This window comes from Amblyraja radiata, chromosome 37 (genome assembly GCF_010909765.2).
Source record: "Amblyraja radiata isolate CabotCenter1 chromosome 37, sAmbRad1.1.pri, whole genome shotgun sequence".
Classification (NCBI taxonomy): Eukaryota; Metazoa; Chordata; class Chondrichthyes; order Rajiformes; family Rajidae; genus Amblyraja; species Amblyraja radiata.
This window is the reverse complement of record NC_045992.1, coordinates 15,091,735-15,114,606: the sequence shown is the minus strand read 5'-3', so window position 1 is coordinate 15,114,606 and position 22,872 is coordinate 15,091,735. Positions and strand designations below refer to the sequence as shown.

At 48.8% G+C, this 22,872-nt stretch overlaps 1 protein-coding gene across 2 annotated transcripts in view; it reads right to left on the bottom strand.

Annotated features, from left to right (window-relative positions):
* The window catches only part of LOC116966349, a 45,949-nt gene that overhangs the window by 9,027 nt on the left and 14,050 nt on the right, over positions 1–22,872 (bottom strand). For both annotated transcript variants that reach the window (XM_033012484.1, XM_033012483.1), the window contains 3 exons: positions 8,307–8,357; positions 2,777–2,856; positions 425–1,255 (listed from right to left, as the gene is read on the bottom strand). In XM_033012484.1, the coding sequence (XP_032868375.1) occupies positions 425–1,255; positions 2,777–2,856; positions 8,307–8,357 (962 nt within the window). The remainder of the gene's footprint in view (positions 1–424; positions 1,256–2,776; positions 2,857–8,306; positions 8,358–22,872) is intronic.

Here is a 22,872-nt window from a genome sequence, read left to right as displayed (position 1 = left end):
TGGTTTGTACTCCTCCGAGATGTCAACCTTGGAAGCATTTATCTGCTATGCTTCTGATTCATCGTCAAATGGAAAGTAATTTGTCTGCCAGCTTTCTCTCTCAAGCTAGGGTCACGGTTCAGGTCTAACGCAGCGTTGCACTCTTACAGGTCTGGGACACCAGACAAGGTGAATTGGCAGAAACAGGCGGCCACATAGCAGGGTGACTGAAGGGAATAACAAAGGAAAAATGAAGCAGAGGGCTGGAGGGGGGGGACAGAGGGGTGGAGGGGGGCGGGGAGCTGGATGGGGGCAGGGGGCTGGAGGGGGGAACAGAGGGGGTTAGGGGGCTCCAATTCAAGGTGGCATGAAGAGATCAAAGAGTATCTAGGGAAGTGATGGGGAGGAAGGGAGGGGGGGGAGGGGAATTATTTGAAGAACCAACCTGCACACTTCCCAGGATGGTGAAAGAGGGGGTGAGGGACACCATTGTACAGATGTGAGGGAAGGGCGCTCGAGATCGCTGTCACATTCGAATGAGCAAAGGGGGGCTCGTTGGCCGTGGTCCGCGGCTCCCAACTTGGCCGCGGGATCTTCTTCCTCGAAGACATCATCGTCTCCGATGTCCTCGGAGCAGAAGGAGTCGCTGGACAACTTGGTGGCGGGCGGGCGAGCGGCGCTCCACTCCGGTTCGGGAAAGCTCTTCGGTGCGCACGGGTTGGACGCGGGCAGGGCGGGGAAGAAGAGTCGGTACAGGCGGGACCTTCTGCTGCCCGGATCCCTCTCAGCGACCGCCACCTCCACCACACAGCGGCCGTCTCTGGCCCCTCGGCTCCCCCACAGTCCGCAGGCAAAGGGCTGCACCTGAGAACTGGGGATGTTCTGCAAGGGCTTGTAGTGGTCTTCCCGTCTCTTCATGTGGTGGTGTTTCTTCGCCTTTGAGCTCCTCTCTTGGACGGGCGTGAGTTTTCCGTCAGAGCAGGAGCGGCCGACAAAGCTCATGTTGCTCGACGAGCGGACGAGCTTGGTGTACACGTCGTTGAGGGACTTGGAGTGCTTCACCTCCCCGACATCCGCGGCCCTCACCCCAGACAAAAGGAGTCGTGCCCAATCTTCCCCGTGCGAGCTCCACTTCCTCGGTCTCTGCGCCACGTCTTGGCGGCCACCGGTCGCAACAACCTCGTGGACCAGAGAAGATTTGCTTTGGGGCCTAGCCAGGACTACAACAGTCTGCAGTGGACTGGGTGGCACATGCTCAGAAGGAATTGCATCTGGACTGCATGCGGGGAAGAGGAAAGAAAGCGGGGGGGGGGGAGGAGAAAAGGCGGGGAGGAGAAAAGAAATGAAAATAACTCAGGGTGAACCAATCCCACACAGGACCTCCGCTCACAGACAAGGAGCTTTACTAGATTTCTTTACAACACACCAACCATGTTACAGATGCCAAAAGAAAACAAGCATCATTTGTGAAGGAGGCAGAAGGAACTGCAGATGCCGGAAACTTGAGCAGAACACAAAGTGTTGGAGGAACTCAGCAAGTTGGGCAGAGGGAATAGATAGGTGACGTTTCTGGTTGGGGCCCTTTCGTCAGATAGATTGGAGTTGGGGGGGTGAGAAAGCTGGCAAAGAGAGGTGGGGGGTGGGGGGACAAAACCTGGCAAGTGATAGGTGAATCCAGGTGATGGGGGGGGGGGGTTGAATGGCAGATGGGTGGAGCAAACGACAAAGGCTAGAGATGAAAAGGTGACAAAGGGTATCAGATAAGGAGGGAATGACAGAGGGAAGCTCATAGATGGAAGGGGACGGTGGGGAGGGGAGGAGTACTAGTGGGTGGAAGAGGATAGTGGGGAACTATGGGAGCACACTAACACCAGGTGGGGTAGGCACTAGAAAGAGAGGGGGAATAAGGAGACAATCTTAAAATCTCTCCTCTTCTCTCCTTATCTGCCACCTTTGTCGTGTTCTCTGCTCGTCTGCCAGTCACATTCCTCTGTCGGGTATCCACCTATCACTCACCAGACGGTGTCCTGCCTCCACCTCTTTTCCAGCATTCTACCCCCCCCCCCCCAACCCACCACAATCAATTTGAAGAAGGGCTCCGACCAGAAACGCCACCTATCCATTCCCTCCACCTTTGCTGCCTAACTCTCCGAGTTCCTCCTGCACATCCCCGTTTCAATTCCTTCCAGCTTTCACCCCAATCTTACTCGAGTTTTCCTTTTACTTGTGAGATGAGACTGTGAAACGACCCAACTGGCGTAGTAGCATCGCAGTCAGCAGCCATCTTGACTAATACCCACCTGGGTAGCATATCCATCAAGGGGTTTTGGATTAAGGACCTTGCATTCTATCAAACACCACCATCCAACTCCACACCCGTACTCACTGAGACTGATCTTAATGCCCCTGTCCCACTTAGGAAACCTGAACGGAAACCTCTGGACACTTTGCACCCCACCCAAGGTTTCCGTGCGGTTCCTGGAGGTTTTTGTCAGTCTCCCTACCTACTTCCACTACCTGCAACCTCCGGCAACCACCTGTAACCTCCGGGAACCGCACGGAAACCTTGGGTGGGGCGCAAAGTCTCCAGAGGTTTCTGTTCAGGTTTCCTAAGTGGGACAGGGGCATAACACCTTTAATTCCTGTGGAGATCTAGTTCCATTTGGTATCAAGCATTGAATTCCAATTTGTAACGAGCGTGGAACATGGAGGGGTAGCCCTCACGGACGCCCCAGATTGTCGGCGCGGTGAGTGAACGGGCAGGTCTCGGTGCAAGGTTTCCGAGAACGAGAGTTACCTGCAGATGTCCTGGTCCGAGGGGCTGACCGAGGTCCTGGAGAAGGTGTGAGGTGGTGTCACCGATGTCGGGCTGCCTACCTGTTGGCACAAGGCACAACCCGCGGTTAGCAACGCAGAGGCCATTCTCAATCATCCGCGCCGGAGTCAACAACAGCAGCGCGTCAGCACGGCTGCCCGGCCCTGTCACCAGCAGCCGGTCAAGAGAGATCAACAAGCAGTCCTCAAGGCACAGCAGGAGCTGGCATCTCCAACGAGTCAACGCTGCAGGTTTAATGATGTGACACTTTGGCTCAAACCCCTCCTCTGATATAAGTTATCCATATGAAGATTACAGGAATTTAACTGGAGAATCCGGAACAATCTGGATATTTGTTTCAGACTAATCACAAAATAACAGTGACGTTTGGGTATAGCAGTCACAGGGGAAGGAAAAAAATGTCATGTTCATAAGTGATAGGAGCAGAATTAGGCCATTCGGCCCATGAAGTCTATTCCACCACTCAATCATGGCTGATTTATCTTTCCCTCTCAACCCCATTCTCCTGCCTTCTCCCTGACACTTGCGCTAATCAAGAATCTATCAAAGTCCGCATTAAAAATATCCATTGGCTTGTCCTCCACAGCCGTCTGTGGCAGTCAGATCTCAGTCAGATCTTGAAGGGAACTTGAGGTGTTCCAGAGATTTGCAACATGCTGCTTTTATGCTGCTTGATCTCCGCTAGTTAGCGAGATCCTGTCACAACATCAAGATCTGTCAGTGTCGACATCTCAAAATACGACAAGACAAGCACAAGCACAAACCTTCACCGTGGGAGAGGAGATGGAGACAGCTCACTTCGCAAACATCTTCCTTTTCCCATTGTCTCAACATGACCAACTCCAACCTGAAGGGGAATGTGTATGTAAGGGGGGTTCATTGGCAGCTGTGGACCTTGGTTAGGCCACATTGGAGCATTGAATGTAGTTCTGGTTGCCCCAATACAGGAAGGATGAGGAGGCTCTAGAGGGCGCAGAACAGGTTTACTAGAATACTGTCTTAGCAAAAACAGGAAGGCAGATTATTATCTAAATGGTGTCAAGTTGGGAAAAGGGGAAGTACAACAGGATCTAGGGGGTTCTTGTTCATCAGTCAATGAAAATAAACATGCAGGTACAGCAGGCAGTGAAGAAAGCGAATGGCATGTTGGCCTTCATAACAAGAGCTGAGTATAGGAGCAAAGTGGTCCTTCTGGAGTTGTACAGGGCCCTATTGAGACCACACCCTAATTTGAGGAAGGGCATTCTTGCTATTGAGGGAGTGCAGCGTAGGTTTGCAAGGTTAATTCCCGGGATGGCGGGACTGTCATATGCTGAGAGAATGGAGCGGCTGGACTTGTATACTCTGGAGTTTAGAAGGATGAGATCTTATTGAAGCATATAAGGTTACTAAGGGTTTGGACATGCTAGAGGCAGGAAACATGTTCCCGATGTGGGGGAGTCCAGAACCAGGGGCCACAGTTTAAGAATAAGGGGTAAGCCATTTAGAACGGAGCTGAGGAAACACTTTTTCACACAGAGTTGTGAGTCTGTGGAATTCTCTGCCTCAGAGGGCGCTGGAGGCCGATTCTCTGGATACTTTCAAGAGAGAGCTAGATAGGGCTCTTAAAGATAGCAGGGTCATGAGATATGGGGAGAAGGTGGGAACGGGGTACTGATTGGGGACGATCAGCCATGATCACATTGAATGGTGGTGCTGGCTCGAAGGGCCAAATGGCCTACTCCTGCACCTATTGTCTATTGAACTATTTTCTTCAAAGGACAGTGGAAACAGTCTTTTAATGTTTTAACAGCAAATATTGATAGATTCTTGATCAGGGAAGGTCATAGAGTTATACTGCGGGGCAACAGGCCCTTTGGCCCAACTTGCTCCAACCAACATTTCCTATTTACTAGTCCCACCTGTCCTTCGTTTGGTCCATATTCCTCTAAATCTGTCCTATATATGGACCTGTCTATTTGTTTCTTAAATGTTGCCTCAACTACCTCCTCTGGAAGCTTGTTCCATACACCCACCACCCTGTGTGTGAAAAGGTTACTCCTCAGGTTCCTAATAAATCTTTAAGAGTTGCTGCCTTACAACGCCAGAGATCCGGGTACACCCTCAGTACAGGTGCTGTCTGTATGATGCTTGTACGTTCTCCCTGTGACCCTGTCGGTTAACACCGGGTGCTCCGGTTTCCTCCCACATTCCAAAGACAGGCAGATTAATTGGCCTCTGTAAATAGGATAGAACCAGTGTACAGGGATCGCTGGTGGACACAAAATGCTGGAGTAACTCAGCAGGACAGGCAGCATCTCTGGAGAGAAGGAATGGGTGATGTTTCGAGTCGTGACCCTTCTTCAGACTGACGTCAGGGGAGAGGGAGATACATAGATAAGAAAGCGTGTAGGTGTGAAAACAGGACAAAGGGAATGGAGATCAAGGAAAATGTAAAATGGATCATTGTTAGCTGGGAGAAGGTAACAGCAAAACAACGGTGATCACTGGTTAGCACAGACGCAGTGGGCCAAAGAGCCTGTTTCCATGCTGTGTCTCCAAATAAACCTGCCACATGTCCTGTGAGTGACCAACATCATTCACAAGCCTTCAGGAGTTGTGACGAGACAGCACACTTGCATGGATAGGGGACATTTCGGATTGGGACCTTTCCTCAGTCTGAAGAAGGGTCCCAACCTAAATTCTCACCTATCCTTACAAGCATGCTATCTCTACACAACTTCTTCAGACTGAAGTGGCCCAACCTGAATCGTCACGTCACCTAAGCATGTTCTGACCCGCTGAGTTATTCCAGCACTTTGTGTCTTTTTGTGTATTAACCAGCATCTGTGTACAGTTCCTTGTTTCTACTCGAGGATACACGTGTGGTGCCAGGGCGGGAGCCTTAAGGTGACAGATCCCCACACTGAGAATTGCTGGCGGAAATACAAGGGCAAGAGGAAGAATTAGCACAGCCCACAATCGAACACCTTGACAGCAAAGACAGCCCCTCGCAGCAAGGATCAGAGTGTGGTGGGTTCGGGCTAGCCCACTGCAAAGGAAAGTAGCCTTTCTTTTGGCTATAGATGAGTCAGAAGGTCCACTGGTTGAATCCACTGATGAATCGCAGAGGACTAGATGCCTGTCCTCTGCAGTGGATTCCCCAACAATGGTTCAAGTCAGGTTGGTCGCACTATGAGCACAGATGCCCATTCGTATTCTAGTTGCTCGTGTTACTTCTCCCCTGTCCACATCATCTGTTGCCACATGCTCCACACATGCTCGAACCTTGCAGCGCCAATGTTAAACATGCATTACATGCAACTAACATCCAGTGCCATCCAAGGATAGGTGCACAATAAGCACAATTCAAATTCTCAGTGTGCTGTAACAAGCAGCAGCTGATTTTACACTTTAATGGGCCAGCGCAAAAGAATACGCTTTATACAATCGAATTCTAACCCAGAGTATGAGGGTTACAGAACCAAGGCAAAGATGGAAGTTATAATAAACATCAAGAATTAAATCAGCCGTTCCTCAATTTACAGACATGCAAGGGGGAGCAGTTTATGAAGTAAAACTTCAACAACAACAAAAATTTGGACAAAATGCATGCGTATTTTGTTTCAGTGTAATCCTTATAACAAAAATAATATGTATAGAGTCATAGAGTAGTCATCCAGCGCGGAAACACATCTTCCGTCCAACTGGCCCAGGCCAACATGTCCCATTTACACTAGCCCAACCTGCTTGCGTTTGGCCAACACACACCTGCCTGCCTTGGAAGAGATCTATAGCTCTCGTTGCCTGCGGAAGGCACCACGCATACTAGAGGACTCATCGCATCCCACACATCACTTGTTTGTCCTTCTGCCCTCAGGAAAGTGTTACAGGCCCATCAAAACACACACCACAAGATGAACACACAGTTTCCACCCCAAGGCTATCACCACTGAACTCTGCACTGAACATACACCCCCATAGCCAATATTTTGTACTGCCACAACACTCCACTGTGAATATTGCACATTCTGACGTTTTCTCGCCGTTTTTGTTATTCGTTATTACTTATCTGATACGTTGGAGCTCGTTGCGAACTTGTCCTATCCATGTACCTGTCCAAATAACTTTTAAACGTTGTGACAATACCTGCCTCAACGACCTCCTCTGGCAGCTCGTTCTATATACCCACCACCCTTTGTATACATACGTTGCGCCTCAGGTTCCTATTAAAATATTTCCCCCTTCACTTTAAAGCTGTGTCCTCTGATTCTCGATTCCCCTACTCTGGGTAAAAGACTGTGCATTTACCCTATCTATTCCTCTCATGGTCTTATAAGATCACCCCTCATCCTCCAAAGAATAAGTCCTCGCCTGCATATCCTCCCCCAATAGCTCACGCACTCATGTCCTGGTGACATGCTCATAAATCTTCTCTGCACCTTTTCCAGCTTAACAACATCTTTTTATGATAGACACAAACTAACGTCTTTCCTATAACAGGGTCAACTAAAGATAAGTATATCAATGGCTATATCATGAACATTTATTTATTACACGTTTAGTTTAATTTTGAGATATAGCACAGAAACAGGAGCATCGGCCCACCGAGTCTGTGCCGACCCACCATCCCCGTTCACTAGCACTAACACTAGGGACCATTTACAATTATACCTAATACAATCAACCTACAAACCTGTATGTCTTTGGAGTGTGGGAGGAAACCGGAGCACCCGGAGGAAACCCACGTGGTCATTGGGAGAACGTGTAAACTTCATATAGAGAGCACCCGTAGTCAGGATTGAACCTGGGTATCTGGGGCTGTGAGGCAGCAACTCTACCGCTGCGCCACCGTGCCGACCTAAAGATCACTCCTCATCCTCCTGCGCTCCCTATAGCTCAGGCCCTCAAGACCTGGCAACATCGTCGTAAATTATCTCTGCACCCTTTCCAGCTTGCGGACATTTTTCCTACAACAGGCTCAAATACAGACGAGTAGCTCAATGCCATCATAGTGAACATTTTGTAAATGACACATTTGTTAATGGAGAGATTACTGTAACTGAATGACACCTAAAAGGCCAAACTATCTTGCATGTGCTCAAGCATTGCGATGGAAGGCAATGTGTGCGTGCCTCCTTCCGAGTGAATGTCACCAGCTGCGTTTATTGTGTGGGATCTGTCAAACCGAGCGGCAGACAAGCTTCAGAAACACCAGCCTGTACATTGGTGAGACCCTCATGCGATGACGTTGATGAAATGGCCGTCTGATTTGGCTGAAAGGCAATGACTGTTTTAAATCGTGAGGTATTGTTATCCAGCAAAGACTAACTATCCTGGCTTCAATTCTTGAACGATCAATTCCAATGCAAATAAGGGGTGCAGCTTTTGACTGGAAAATAAATTGCATGAGCTTTGCAAGGCGAGGCAGCTCTGTAAGCAAAGCAGTTGAGGGTTTATAATAAAATTATTACATTACCTTAGGCTGGGCCTGTGTAAATTCAGCACCTACCTTGGAGATGTTGCTGGAGCGACTATTAGAATGGCCCAGGGGCTTCTCATTCTGCAAGAGAAAGGTAAAGCACGTTACCCTTCCCAACCAAAACAATCATGATCTAAAATAACTCTGCTGCTAACAAAAGCTTAACCTCCGTAAAGCAAGATTAACGGAAGTCATGAAAAACCAATTTGCTCAGTAACATTTCAGCAAAGGAAGGGAGAGCCAAGAATTAGAGCGACTCGGCGCTGACTCTGGCCTGTCACGTCACACAGACCACTGGGTGCCCGATCAAATCATCTGTTTTATCCTCTCCTCATTCCCGTCATCTTCATCCCGGATCTTACCAGTCGCCTACACACACACTCGCAGCAACCTACAAACCCCCATGTTACCGGGATGTGGGAGGAAACAGGAGTATCCGGAGAAAGCCCACACGGACTCGCACGAGAGAACGTAAGAACTCCAAACTTGTCCTTTGATCCCTGGCCATCTCCTAGCCTTTGTGGCTCATCAAGCATAGGTGGGCGGCACAGAGATATTGTGGCTGCCTTGCAGTGCCAGAGACTCGGGTTCGAGTTTGCACGTTCCCTTTATGACCTCGTGGGTTTTCTCTGGGTGCTCCGGTTTCCTCCAACATCCCAAAGACCTGCAGGTTTGTAGGTTCTTTGGCTTCTGTAAATGTCCCTAGTTTAGTTTATAAATACGACACGGAACAGGCCCTTCAGCCCACCGTGTCCGCGCTGACCAGTGATACCCGTACACTAGCACTATCTTACACACTAGGGACAATTTACAATCTTTACCGGTCAATTAACCGACAAACCTGTACGTCTTTGGAACGTGGGAGGAAACCGGAGCACCCGGAGAAAACCCACGTGGTCACGGGGAGAACGTATACACTCCTTATAGACAGCACCCGTAGTCAGGATTGAACCGGGGGCTCTGGCGGTGTCTCTACCGCTGCACCACCAGTGCGATGGATAGAACTAGTGTACGGGTGATCGTTACCCTGCATGGACCTGGTGAGCCTGTTTTAACCCTGTACCTCTGAACTAGATGAAAATGGGTAGCTCAATGTCAGAGCACCGAGCATGTATTCAGAGGGCCAGCTCTGTCACTGCTGCCAACTTCTGCCAGTTCACACAAGATTCCATCATCAGACACACATTCCACTTCCCTCCCTTTCAGTACTTTGAATGGGATCACTCCCTTTGCCATTCATGCCATGGGAATCCATCTGAGGCAACTCCCTACCTGGGCTTCCAAACAGATGGCCATCTTTGGTTTCCCAGCACCATACAGCACAGAAACAGGCCCTTCTGCCCAACACATCCACGCCGACCAACATGCCCATCTAAGCTAGTGCCATTTGCCCAAGCATGGCCCATATTCCTCCACACCTTTCCTGTCCATGTACCCATGGATCATACTGCTATAGGTCAGAAGTCAAGAGTGTTTAATTGTCATATGTACTGAAAGCAGAACTAAATTCTCACTTACAGCAGCATAACGGTAGTAAACACAGTAGGGTTATGGCGTCATGCGGCACAGAAACCAGCCCTTCAGCCCAACTTGCCCCTGCCGACCAAGATCATGCCCCACCTACACTACTCCCACCTGTCTGCCATTTGGCCCGTATCCCGATAAACCTTGTGTTTAAGAAGGAACTGCAGATGCTGGAAAATCGAAGGTACACAAAAAAGCTGGAGAAACTCAGCGGGTGCAGCAGCATCTATGGAGCGAAGGAAAAAGGCAACGTTTCGGGCCAAAACCCTTCTTCAGACTGATCGGAGGTGGGGGGGCGGGGAGAAGAAAGGAAAAAGGAGGAGGAGCTCGAAGGCTGGGGGATGGGAGGAGACAGCAGGAGGGCTGAGGAAGGGGAGGAGACAGCAAGGACTAACAAAATTGATAGAATTCAATGTTCATGCCCCCAGGATGCAGACTCCCGAAGCGGAATATGAGGTGCTGTTCCTCCAATTTCCGGTGTTGCTCGCTCTGGCCATGGAGGAGACCCAGGACAGAGAGGTCGGATACGGAGTGGGAGGGGGAGTTGAAGTGCTGAGCCACCGGGAGGTCAGGTTGGTTATTGCGGACCGAGCGGAGGTGTTCGGCGAAACGATCGCCCAACCTCCGCTTAGTCTCCCCGATGTAAATCAGCTGACATCTAGAGCAGCGGATGCAATAGATGAGGTTGGAGGAGATGCAGGTAAACCTCTGTCGCACCTGGAACGACTGCTTGGGTCCTTGAATGGAGTCGAGGGGGGAGGTAAAGGGACAAGTGTTGCATTTCTTGCGGTTGCAAGGGAAAGTGCCCGGTGAGGGGGTGGTACGGGAGGGAAGGGAAGAATTGACAAGGGAGTTATGGAGGGAGCGGTCTTTGCGGAAGGCAGATATGGGGGAGATGGGAAGATGTGGCGAGTGGTGGGGTCACGTTGGAGGTGGCGAAACTGACGGAGGATTACTTGTTGTATGTGACGGCTGGTGGGGTGAAAGGTGAGGACTAGGGGGACTCTGCCCTTGTTGTGAGTGGGGGGGATGGGCAGAGAGAGCAGTGTTGCGGGGTATGGAAGAGACCCTGGTGCGAGCCTCATCTATGGTGGAGGAGGGGAACCCCCGTTCCTTGAAGAATGAGGACATTTCAGATGCCCTGGTGTGGAACACCTCATCCTGGGAGCAGATGCGGCGTAGACGGAGGAATTGGGAGTTGGGTATGGAGTCCTTACAGGATGTAGGGTGGGAAGAAGTGTAGTCCAGATAGCCATTGGAGTCAGTAGGTTTATAGTGGATGTCGGTCAGAAGACTATCACCTGCGATGGAGATAGCGAGGTCAAGGAATGGTAGGGAAGTGTCGGAAATGGTCCAGGTGTATTTGAGTGTCGGATGGAAGTTAGTGGTGAAGTGGATGAAGTCAGTCAGTTGTGTGCGGGTGCAGGAAGTGGCACCAAAGCAGTCGTCAATGTAACGGAGGTAGAGGTCGGGGATGGGGCCCTGGTGAGTATTGAACAAAGATTGCTCGACGTAACCGACAAAGAGGCAGGCATAGCTGGGGCCCATGCGTGTGCCCATAGCTACGCCTTGTAAACCTCCCGATAAACCTTCCCTATTCCTGTGCCTGTCCAGTTGTCAATTAAATAGAAACATAGAAACATAGAAATTAGGTGCAGGAGTAGGCCATTCGGCCCTTCGAGCCTGCACCGCCATTCAATATGATCATGGCTGATCATCCAACTCAGTATCCCGTACCTGCCTTCTCTCCATACCCTCTGATCCCCTTAGCCACAAGGGCCACATCTAACTCCCTCTTAAATATAGCCAATGAACTGGCCTCGACTACCCTCTGTGGCAGAGAGTTCCAGAGATTCACCACTCTCTGTGTGAAAAAAGTTCTTCTCATCTCGGTTTTAAAGGATTTCCCCCTTATCCTTAAGCTGTGACCCCTTGTCCTGGACTTCCCCAACATCGGGAGCAATCTTCCTGCATCTAGCCTGTCCAACCCCTTAAGAATTTTGTAAGTTTCTATAAGATCCCCTCTCAATCTCCTAAATTCTAGAGAGTATAAACCAAGTCTATCCAGTCTTTCTTCATAAGACAGTCCTGACATCCCAGGAATCAGTCTGGTGAACCTTCTCTGCACTCCCTCTATGGCAATAATGTCCTTCCTCAGATTTGGAGACCAAAACTGTACGCAATACTCCAGGTGTGGTCTCACCAATACCCTGTACAACTGCAGTAGAACCTCCCTGCTCCTATACTCAAATCCTTTTGCTATGAAAGCTAACATACCATTCGCTTTCTTCGCTGCCTGCTGCATCTGCATGCCCACTTTCAATGACTGGTGTACCATGACACCCAGGTCTCGCTGCATCTCCCCTTTTCCTAGTCGGCCACCATTTAGATAATAGTCTGCTTTCCTGTTTTTGCCACCAAAATGGATAACCTCCATTTGTTTTTATCATGCCTGCCCCAACCACTTGCTCTGGCAGCTTGTTCCATATACCCACTACCCTCTGTGTGGAAATGGTTGCCCCTCAGGTTCCTATTAAATCTATTCCTAATTGAGCCTATGCCCTCTTTGGTTCTTAAAACAAATGTTTGGGCTCTATGAGTAGGTGCTACAGTTCAGGGCCCTCCAGCCATTGCTTACAAATTAGTTACATTATGCATTAATGACTCATGAACTATTTACTAAGTTGTAAATGAATGATTATTGATGATGTGTTAATGTTAAGTGCGTATGTAATAATATATTGACTTTATAAATATATATATGTCAGAAGTTATACATACACATATTAAATATAATTATATAGGAAACTGAGGAGCAACTTTTTCCACACAAAGGGTGGTGGGTGTATGGAACAAGCTGCCAGACAAGTGTAGCTGAAGTCTGACTAGAGTCTGAAGAAGGGTTTTGGCCCGAAACGTTGCCTATTTCCTTTGCTCCATAGATGCTGCTGCACCCGCTGAGTTTCCCCAGCACTTTTGTCTACCTTCGATATTCCAGCATCTGCAGTTCCTTCTTAAACACTATCACATAGATATTTGGACAGGCACATGGATAGGACAGTTTAGAGGGTTGTGGGCCAAACGCAGGCAGCTGGGACATGTTGGTCGGCGTGGGCTAGTTGGGCTGAAGGGCCAGTTTCTACTCTGTAAGACTCTATGACTTCAAGTTTTACAGATAATTTGACATATTAAAAGAGTGCTAGCACTGAAGACAGACACAGACGCTCAACACACTGACCACAAAGTGAACAGTAACTGTACAGTGTGAACAACAAAACATTCGGAGCTTGAAGATAAACCACACTGTGCTAAACTTGAACACTAACCTCTGATTCGCAAATAATGGACAAAAACCACAAACGCAATCATTATTTGCCAACTCCATAGTGCCAACTACATGGTTGACGTTCTTGTGTAGGAAGGAACTGCAGATGCTAATTTAGACCAAAGAAATGTTGGAATAACTCAGCGGGTCAGGCAGCATCACTGGAGAAAAGGATCAGGTGACGTTTCAGGTCGAGACCCTTCATCAGATTCACACATCCAGATTGAAGAATGGTTCAAATCTTCATCGATCCATATTCCCCAGAGATGCTGCCCGACCCGCTGAGTTACTCCGGCTTTTTGTCATAGAGTCATAGAGTGATACAGTGTGGAAACAGGCCCTTCGGCCCAACTTGCCCACACCGGCCAACATGTCCCAGCTAAACTAGTCCCACCTGCCTGCGTTTGGCCCATATCCCTCTAAACCTGTCCTATCCATGTACCTGTCTAACTGTTTCTTAAATGCTGGGATAGTACCAGCCTCAATTACCTCCTCTCGCAGCTTGTTCCATACAGCCACCACCCTTTGTGTGAAAAGGTCACCCCTCAGATTCCTATTAAATCTTTTCCCCTTCACCTTAAACTTATGTCCTCTGGTCCTCGATTCCCCAACTCTGGGGCAAGAGTCTCTGTGCATCTACCCGATCTATTCCTCTCATGATTTCATACATCTGTCTCCGATTGCGTTCTTGGTTCATTTCAGGCAACACCAGCCGTGGCCAACTACAGGGCCACAGCCAGCATCCTGCACATGGGGTGGGTGGGCCCAGCAACCTATTAAGTGCACGTCTGTGTTTCTATGCACATACAGCTATGGTTTTCATAGCCATTTCTATGGTTCTTAAAGTTCGAACGTTGTTTCCCCTGCCCCTCGCAGAATCCGAAGACACAGCATGGGTACAGGCCCTTCGGCCCATCAGGTCTATGCTGACCATCGGTCACCCATTCACACTAGTTCTGTGTTATCCCTCTTTCTCATCCACTCCCTACACACTGGGGGCAATTTACAGGGGACCAATTGACCCTCAATCCTGCGTGTCTTTCGGATGTGGGAGGAAACCGGAGCACCCAGAGGAAACCCACGCAGTCACTTGGAGAATGTTCAAACTCCATCAGCTAAGGTCAGGATTGAAGCCGGGTCTCTGGCGCTGCGAGACCAGCTGTCGCACTGTGCAGCCCAAATACATCTATTGTACTTGAGTTTGACCTGATTTATCTATGTAACACGTCTTTGGAATATGGGAGCGGCCACAGGAGAGCGTGCAAACTCCCTGCAGACAGCAACCGAGGCCAGGATCGAACTGGGGACTCTGGCTCTGTGGGGCAGCAGCTCTACCAACTGCATCTTGTCCTGTGTACACTTGGAATGTTGTCTGATATAAACTGCACACCATTCTCTGATATCCACCATTTTAAGTCACACAAGTCTAACCACTGCCCTACCTTAGTAAACTACTGTGGATGTGGTATAAGATTGCAATACATACTTCAGCTTGCAATTATGGATTGGTCACCTAGTATCACTGAAAATTTATGCCATTATGGTTTGTTGTACATTCACTTCCGCAGTTGCTTTCAGGTGCCTGTAAAGATGCAGCAAGCAAGAATTTCATTGTTCTGAGCGCAATGCATATGACAATAATCTGAAGGGTCCTGACCCGAAACGCCATATAAGATAAGGCTGTATTTAGTGATCAATTCTGGCCGCCATGTTATAGGAAAAAATGTTGTTCAGTTGGAAAGTACGCAGAGAAAATTTGCAAGGATGTTGCCAGGACTCGAGGGACTGAGCTGTAGGGAAGGTTGAGCAGGCTGAGACTCTATTCCCTGGAGCACAGGATGATGAGGGGTGATCTTATAGAGATGTATAAAGTCATGAGAGGAATAGATCAGGTAGACACACAGAGTTTCTTGTCCAGAGCAGGGGAGTCGAGAACCAGAGGGTATAGGTTTACGGTGAAGGGGAAAGATTATATAGGAATCTGAGGGGTAACATTTTCACACAAACGGTGGTGGGTGCATGCAAAGAGCTGCTGGAGGAGGTAGTTGAGGCAGGGACGATGACAATGTACAAGAAGCAATTAGACAGGTTCATGGATAGGACAGATTTAGAGGGATATGGGCCAAACGCAGGCAGGTGGGACTAGTGTAGAATGGATCTCATGGTACCCCAATTCAATGGAGCAAGTCTGTGTCGTTGTTCCTTCGCAAGGGGGAGACAGGAGGGATTCTGCTCCCCAGCACCATCCCCTGGCTTTGGGAACCGGAGTTTATGGGTTCACCACGCAACCCAGCAACACAGAAACCAGCCACTCCAACCCAACCTATTCCCAATTTGGCTTGCAGTTGAAGATTGGCAATCCTAACTTGTTCAGGCCCGGAGAAACCACAAGCCCAAAACATCCTGGCAAATCCCACCACTCTCTTCCCGCCCCAGTCCCAAAATGAAGACAATGATTCACCAGTGAGGTAGCCTTTTACTCGTGTCGACGTGGCCCACACCAGCAGTGATGCCAAGAAGATTACCATCTAGGTTCATTATCCAAATATGCAGTCAAATACACAAAAGACAAACTCAAAACATGGTACGCCCTTCTGATTAAATGGCTTTTCACTGAACTCTGTTAACAGTCCTGAGCCCTATCAGCTCTGCTGCACAACACAGAGCAGCCTTGGAACCAAAGATCTTAGAGCAGAGCTCTCTGCTATAAGATCTTTGCTTGGAACGATACGTACAGTGCCATTACAAAAGGAACCCCACACACCTACCATTCATGTGAATGTAATCTGAATCTGGAGCAGGCCACCAGGGAGTTCATGTATGCATGCAATAGTTGCTAAGCGACTGCAAATCCCGGGAGCAGTCATGAAAGATCACTATATGAACACCACAACTTGCTAACGGGTTGGGATAACTCCGGCCCCTGCTTGCCCCCAAAGACCGGGAACTAAAGAGCAGGGTGGGGGGAGTCAGTGGCGGCAGACGATGGACAAAGGGCCGCTCAGAAGAACCGGGGGCATTACCTTCAAGATCAGCTGCGGGAGGCAGCCCCAGGGCACAAAGGTTGAAGTTGGACAGGCGAGGAGAAGGGCAACAGTTTGCGGGGCAACTAGACAGAGGCGACGGCTGCAACGTGCCTTTATGGCCAGCTGAGGTCGGAACTGTGAGAATAGTGCCACATCACCCATCCTTTTTCTCCAGAGACGCTGCCTGGTCCGCTGAGTTACTCCAGCATTTTGTGTCCATCTTCGATGTAAACCAGCGTCTGCAGTTCCTTCGTACAAATGCTGCTTGGCCCGCTGAGTTACTCCAGCACTGTCTCCACCTTTGGTTAGTGGGATATGGGCCAAAAGCAGGCAGGTGGGACCAGTGCAGATTGGACATGTTGGTCTGTGTGGGGAAGTTGGGCCGAAGGGCCTGGTGTAAAGACTCTATAACTAAACCAGCATTTGCAATTCTGTGTTTCTACTTAAGGTTTAGTCACCTCTATTACACAGGAAAAGCAGGATGTAATTTACAATGCACCAATTCCAATGAACAGCAGTGGTGTATGGAACAGGCAACCTGCTTCAGCCTTGGTGGTTGCTGGGTAGAAATCAGGCAGGGCATCAGCAGAACGCTTTAATATCGAGCAGCGGGATTTTCTTCACCCACTGAGAAGCATACTGAGCCCCAGTCGCCCCAGTCACCCCAGTCACAATAACAAAGGGAATGACAAGTTATCAGCACATGTACTCAGGTCCAACAGACAGCAATAGACAATAGACAATAGGTGCAGGAGTAGGCCATTCGGCCCTTCGAGCCAGCACCGCCATTCAATGTGATCATGGCTGATCATCCCCAATCAGTACCCCGTTCCTGCCTTCTCCCCATATCCCCTGACTCCGCTATTTTTAAGAGGTCTATCTAGCTCTCGCTTGAAAGCATCCAGAGAACCGGCCTCCACCCCCCTCTGAGGCAGAGAATTCCACAGACTCACCAATCTCTGTGAGAAAAAGTGTTTCTTCGTCTCCGTTCTAAACTCCTCAGAGCAGAGTTGCTGAGGTAGGATAAATAGTAAGAAACACGCCTCCATGGTACAGCTGTCTAAAACCAGAGGGCATGGGTTTAAAGTGAGGCGTAAGAGAGTTTGTGGAGATCTGAGGAAGTATTCTTTCAAATGGAGAGCAATTGCACTCTGAAATGTGCCTTCAGCTTTGTTTAGAGACACATCATGGAAACAGACCCTTTGGCCCACCAAGTCTGTGCCGACCAGCGACACTAACCGACACACACAAGGGACAATTCAACCGAAGACAATGAACCTACAAACCTGTACGTCTTTGGAGTGTGGGGGGGGAACCAGTGCACCCGGAGAAAAGCCACACAAGTCATGGGGAGAACGTACAAACTCCGTACAGACAGCACCCATATTCTGGGTTTCTGGCGCTGTAAGGCAGCAATTCTACCGTTGCATCACCGTGCCATCCCAATTTTGGGGGGATGGGGGTGGTCACAAGCTAGTACTCTCACATCATTTGAAAAACATATTGAATCGCCAAGGCTTAAACAGCTACATACCAAGTGCCGGTAAACAGGATAGAACATAAATAAGACCCAAACACATCGGAGCAGAATTAGGCCATTCGGCCCAGAGTCTACTCCACCATTCGATTTTTCCCTCTCAACCCCATTCTCCTGCCTTTTCCCGGTAACCTTTGACGCCCTCCTAAATCAAGAATCTATCAATCTCCGCTTTAATAAACCCCAATGTCTTGGCCTCCACAGCTGCCTGTGGTTGTGAATTCCACAGATTCACCGCCCCTAGCTAATGAAATTCCTCAACTCCATTCTAAAGATACATTCTTTGATTCTGAGGCTGTGCCCTCAGCTTCTTGACTCTCCCATTACTGAAAACATCCTTCCCACGTCCACACTGTCTAGTAGCTAGCTAGGTATTCAATGGGTGGCATGGAGGTAGAGGGATGAAGGGCCTGTTTCTGTGTTTATTTTAGTTTAGAGATACAGCGCGGAAACAGGCCCATCGGCCCACCGAGCCCGCATTGACTGGCAATCCCCAAACATTAACACAATCCTACACACATTAGGGACAATTTACACTTATACCAAGCCAATTAACCTACAAACCTGTACGTCTTTGGAGTGTGGGAGGATACCGAAGATCTCTGGGGGAAAAAACCCCACGCGGTCACGGGGAGAACATACAAATTCCATACAGACAAGCACCCATAGTCGGAATCGAACCGGGTCTCCGGCGCTGCAAGGGCTGTGAGGCAACAACTCTACTGCTGTGCCAGCGTGCCGCCCTTGTTTCTCTGATGGCGAGAGATCCATCCTTTTCCTCACCCACCTCATCATGCTCCCCTCTCATCATGCCTTTCCCCCCCCCCCCCCACTCCCTCTCTCTCCCACTACCCCATTCCCACAATCTCCATTTTCCTTTTCACAGTTCAGAAAAACTGTTAAACAATTGTTTTAATACTGTGACTAAAACTGCAATTAAAATGCACTAAATTTTTAATTGCCCAATTAACGGCAAATGTTTCAATCGCACGACAGTCCTAATCATAACTTAAAGAATTGATAACATATTATAATGTTTAAGTGCAGATTTCAGATAATAAACAAGGAAATAAATATGTTGCAGCAATTAACAACTGTAAATTTAGTCAAAAGGGGAGAAAAAGTATGTGTTAGCTTGAGGAAGCAGATATCGTACAGGGCAGAATCAGAGTGGCTAAACAGGGACAACATAGGTTCACCAAGATATTACCTGGATGTGGGCCAAACCGGATTAACTTAGATGAACAGCATGGACAAGTTGGGCTGAAGGGTCTGTTTCCATGCTGTACAATTCACGCCCTATGCACTAACTGACTGCCTCACTTCGGCTTAGTTTAGAGACACAGCCTTTGGCCCACTGAGTCCGCACCGACCAGCAATCCCTGCACATTAACACTACCCAACACACACTAGGGACAATTTTACATTTATACCAAGCCAATTAACCTACAAACCTGTACATCTTTTGAGTCTGGGAGAAAACCGAAGGTCTTGGAGAAAACCCACGCGGGTCACGGGAGAACGTACAAACTCCGTACAGACAAGCACCGGTAATCAGGATGGAACATGGGTCTGCGGCGCTGTGAGGCAGTAGCTCTACCTCAACGCCACCGTGCCGTCTCCCGCCCATAAATAGAGACCCCCACTTTGGTACAAATATTTTGGCTGCAGGATGCCCTGGGGCATTCTGAAGAGGCTGAAAACCTTTCTCTCCCAAAGGCTGATGAGAAGGAGATATCTCCACAACGGGAGAGGATGCTACTTGTAATCAGTCAAAACATTGTTCCTTTGAGGCGGAAATAATCCTGTGCCTGCTACGAACGTACAGACACAAACATCAAATGCGGGGCACCGCAAACTGCTGGTACCGAGGTCAGATAGTAATCAAATCAGTATCAAATATCTCCCTGCAGGCAGACAGCAGCAAAGGTGGGCTGTCTCTTGTGGTACCAGGCACTGGAGCCTCCGATTACCCCACTTATCAACCTGCATCGTGAGGTGTGCTCTTTGCAGGGGTCAGGATCAAACCCAGGTCTCTGGTGCTGCGAGGTAGAAACGTTACCGCTACGCCACCATGCTACCCCAAACATGCCGGTTTGTAGGCTAATTGGCCTCTGTAAATTGCCCCTCTAGTGAGTAGGGAGTGGATGGAAAACTGGGATCACATAGGACTGGCGTGAACGGGTGATTGATGGCCACTGTGGACTTGGTGGGCCGAAGGACCCGTTTCAATCACAACAGAATGGGCCTCGGAACGAACCCCAGTTGCAGCCCACAGTAAACACCAATTCTCTGGCAGCAAGACATCTTGCCCAGCTGTGACAGAACTCAGGACATCTCAAAGAATTTAGTCATGTGAATTATGTGGGGCTTTAATACAGCCTTCGGTTTCAAATTGTAAGTGAGCAGGTTAGCTCACAGAATGGAAGCACAGACAGCAAATACTGTTAAACAAAAGACACAAAGTAGTGGAGTAACTCAGCGGGCCAGGCAGTGTCACTAGAGAACATGGATAGATGACGTTTCAGGTGGGAGACGATTCCTCAGACTGACTCGTTCAGTAGAAGAAGAGCCCCGACCCGAAACAAATTCAGTCTGAAGAAGGGTCCCTACCCGAAACGGAATCAGTCTAAAGAAATGTCCCAACCTGAAACAGAATCATTCTGAAGAAGATGATCTTCAGACGAGCTGCTGTAGGAGGTTGTTGAGGCAGATACTATTGTAATGTTTGAGAAACATTTGAAACATTTAGACAGGTACGCGTATAGGAATAGAGGGATATGGGCCAAATGCAGGCATGTGGGTCTAGTGCAGATGGGACATGTTGGTCAGTGTGGGCAAGTTGGGCCGAAAGGGCCTGTTTCCACACAGTAGGACTCTGCGACCATATGGGCCCTGGCCCAAAATGTCACCGATCCACGTTCTCCAGAGATGCTGCCTGACCCGCAGAGTTACTCCAGCACTTTGTCTCTTTTTTTGGAAACTAGCATCTGCAGTTCCTTGTGTTTAAGAAAGAACTGCAGATGCTGGAAAATCGAAGGTACACAAAAATGCTGGAGAAACTCAGCGGGTGCAGCAGCATCTATGGAGCGAAGGAAATAGGCAACGTTTCGGGCCGAAACCCAGTCTGAAGAAGAGTTTCGGCCCGAAACGTTGCCTATTTCCTTCGCTCCGTAGACGCTGCTGCACCCACTGAGTTTCTCCAGCATTTTTGTGTACCTTCTGCAGTTCCTTGCTTCTACAGGAAATACTGTTTATTGATTCACTTTGATGTTTTTACAGGAGGTATTGTTTCATAGGAGGAAGTTTTCTGATCTTGTTGTACAGTTCCTGAGCAATGTATGCTTTGATGCTGGATTTTAATCCCCCAAATGGGTCATATTTTGATTCAATCCACAGGGTATTTAGAAGCGAACAAGTTTACGATGTGATGCCTCTTCATCTTGCATCATGACTAACTTATTTGCTCAGGGATCTTAAATTTCCTGGGTTTTATTTGACGGCGTGCCTTCAGGGTGCTTGTACAGGTATTACCATGTTGTGCTATATTAAGAAGGTCCCTAGGCAAATGCACCAACTTGTTGTTGGTATTAAAATGTGACGGCTGATAGACAATCAGAAAGCTGCTGCCACCGCCTACATTTTTTCCTATTCTGGGTTCTACACCTGCCCTAGGGATACCCAGTCATATGACTGAGTGGTGCAATCACAGACAAAACAAACCGCGTCAAAGGCCGTCACGGTTAGTTCTGTGGTTAGAATTGAAAGGTTCAGGCCCAGGCATGTCTTGCTGCTTATTGGGTTGTTCAGATCAGTGAATTCTCACAGCAATCCCACTCCCCCACTAATTTCCTGTAAACTAGTCTCTCTCACGAGCCTGCCCACTCCGCCCCTCCCTTCAACCCCCCACTCTTTTTTAATCCACAGGGCGGCACGATGGCGCAGCGGTAGAGTTGCTGCCTCACAGAGCCAGAGGCCTGGGTTCGATCCTGACTACGGGTGCTGTCTGTACGGAGTTTATATGTTCTCCCCGTGGGTTTTCTCCGAGATCTTCGGTTTCCTCCCACACTCCAAAGACGTCCAGGTTTGGTAGGTTAATTGGCTTGCTATAAAAGTAAAAATTGCCTCTAGTGTGTGTAGGGTAGTGTTAATGTGCAGGAATCGTTGGTCGGCGTGGACTCGATGGGTCGAAGGGCCTGTTTCTGCACTGAATCCCTAAACTAAACGGTCTCCGGGAATGAAGGAACAACCCAATGCATCCGGGAGAAACCGATGTAGTCACAGGGAGAAAGTTCAAAATTCCCCCAAAGACTCCAACCACCTGGGTCACCAGAGCTGTTTGGCAGCAGCACTACCCCCCCCCCCCCCCCCTTCACAAGATTTAGTCATAGAGTGTGTAAACAAGCCCTCCAGTCCAACTTGCCCATGCCGAGCAATATGCCCCATCTACGCTAGTCTCACCTGCCCGCGTTTGGCCCATATCCACAATGTACCTGTTCAAATGTCTTTTAAATAACTTGATCATTACCAAAAGTCTCATCCCTCTGTTCAAACTCCTCCATGACTTCATCCCTTCCTCTTCCTGCAGTCCCCCTCCAGCCTTACAATTCTGCACAGTTCCGTTTAGCTTATTGTCACGTGTACAGGGGGACAGTGAGAAGCTTTTGTTGCATGCTAACCTGCCGGCGGAAAGACAATACACGATGCCTGACCAGGAACAGGGCACGATAGATAATCTTGACGTAAACTGAGATAGAGTCGTCTGCCGTGGATGAAATCCAAATCCCAGTCAGAAGGGATTGTGAAGCAAACAAAAGCTACAGCCAAAAAATATGTAGGAAATACTAGAAACGCTCAAGAGGTCAGTCAGTGTCTGTGGAGACCAAGAGAGAGTTGACTTATTATGTTGATGCTACATAGCCCTGCGATACGGTGATCCTGGAATCGAGAGGCGCAGGTTCCAGGATCACCGTATCACTGCAGCTCCGTATTAATCCAATAAATGACTTGGAATGAAATCTAATCTCAGTATCACTGACATTGAAACTACTGGATTGTTGACAGCCAACATACACAAGGTCCACTCACGCCCCAGCCATTCTCTCGTCTCCTCTCTCACTCCAGACAGAAAATACAAATGTTTGAAAGCATGTTGCACCAGATTCAAGAACAGCTTCTTCCCCA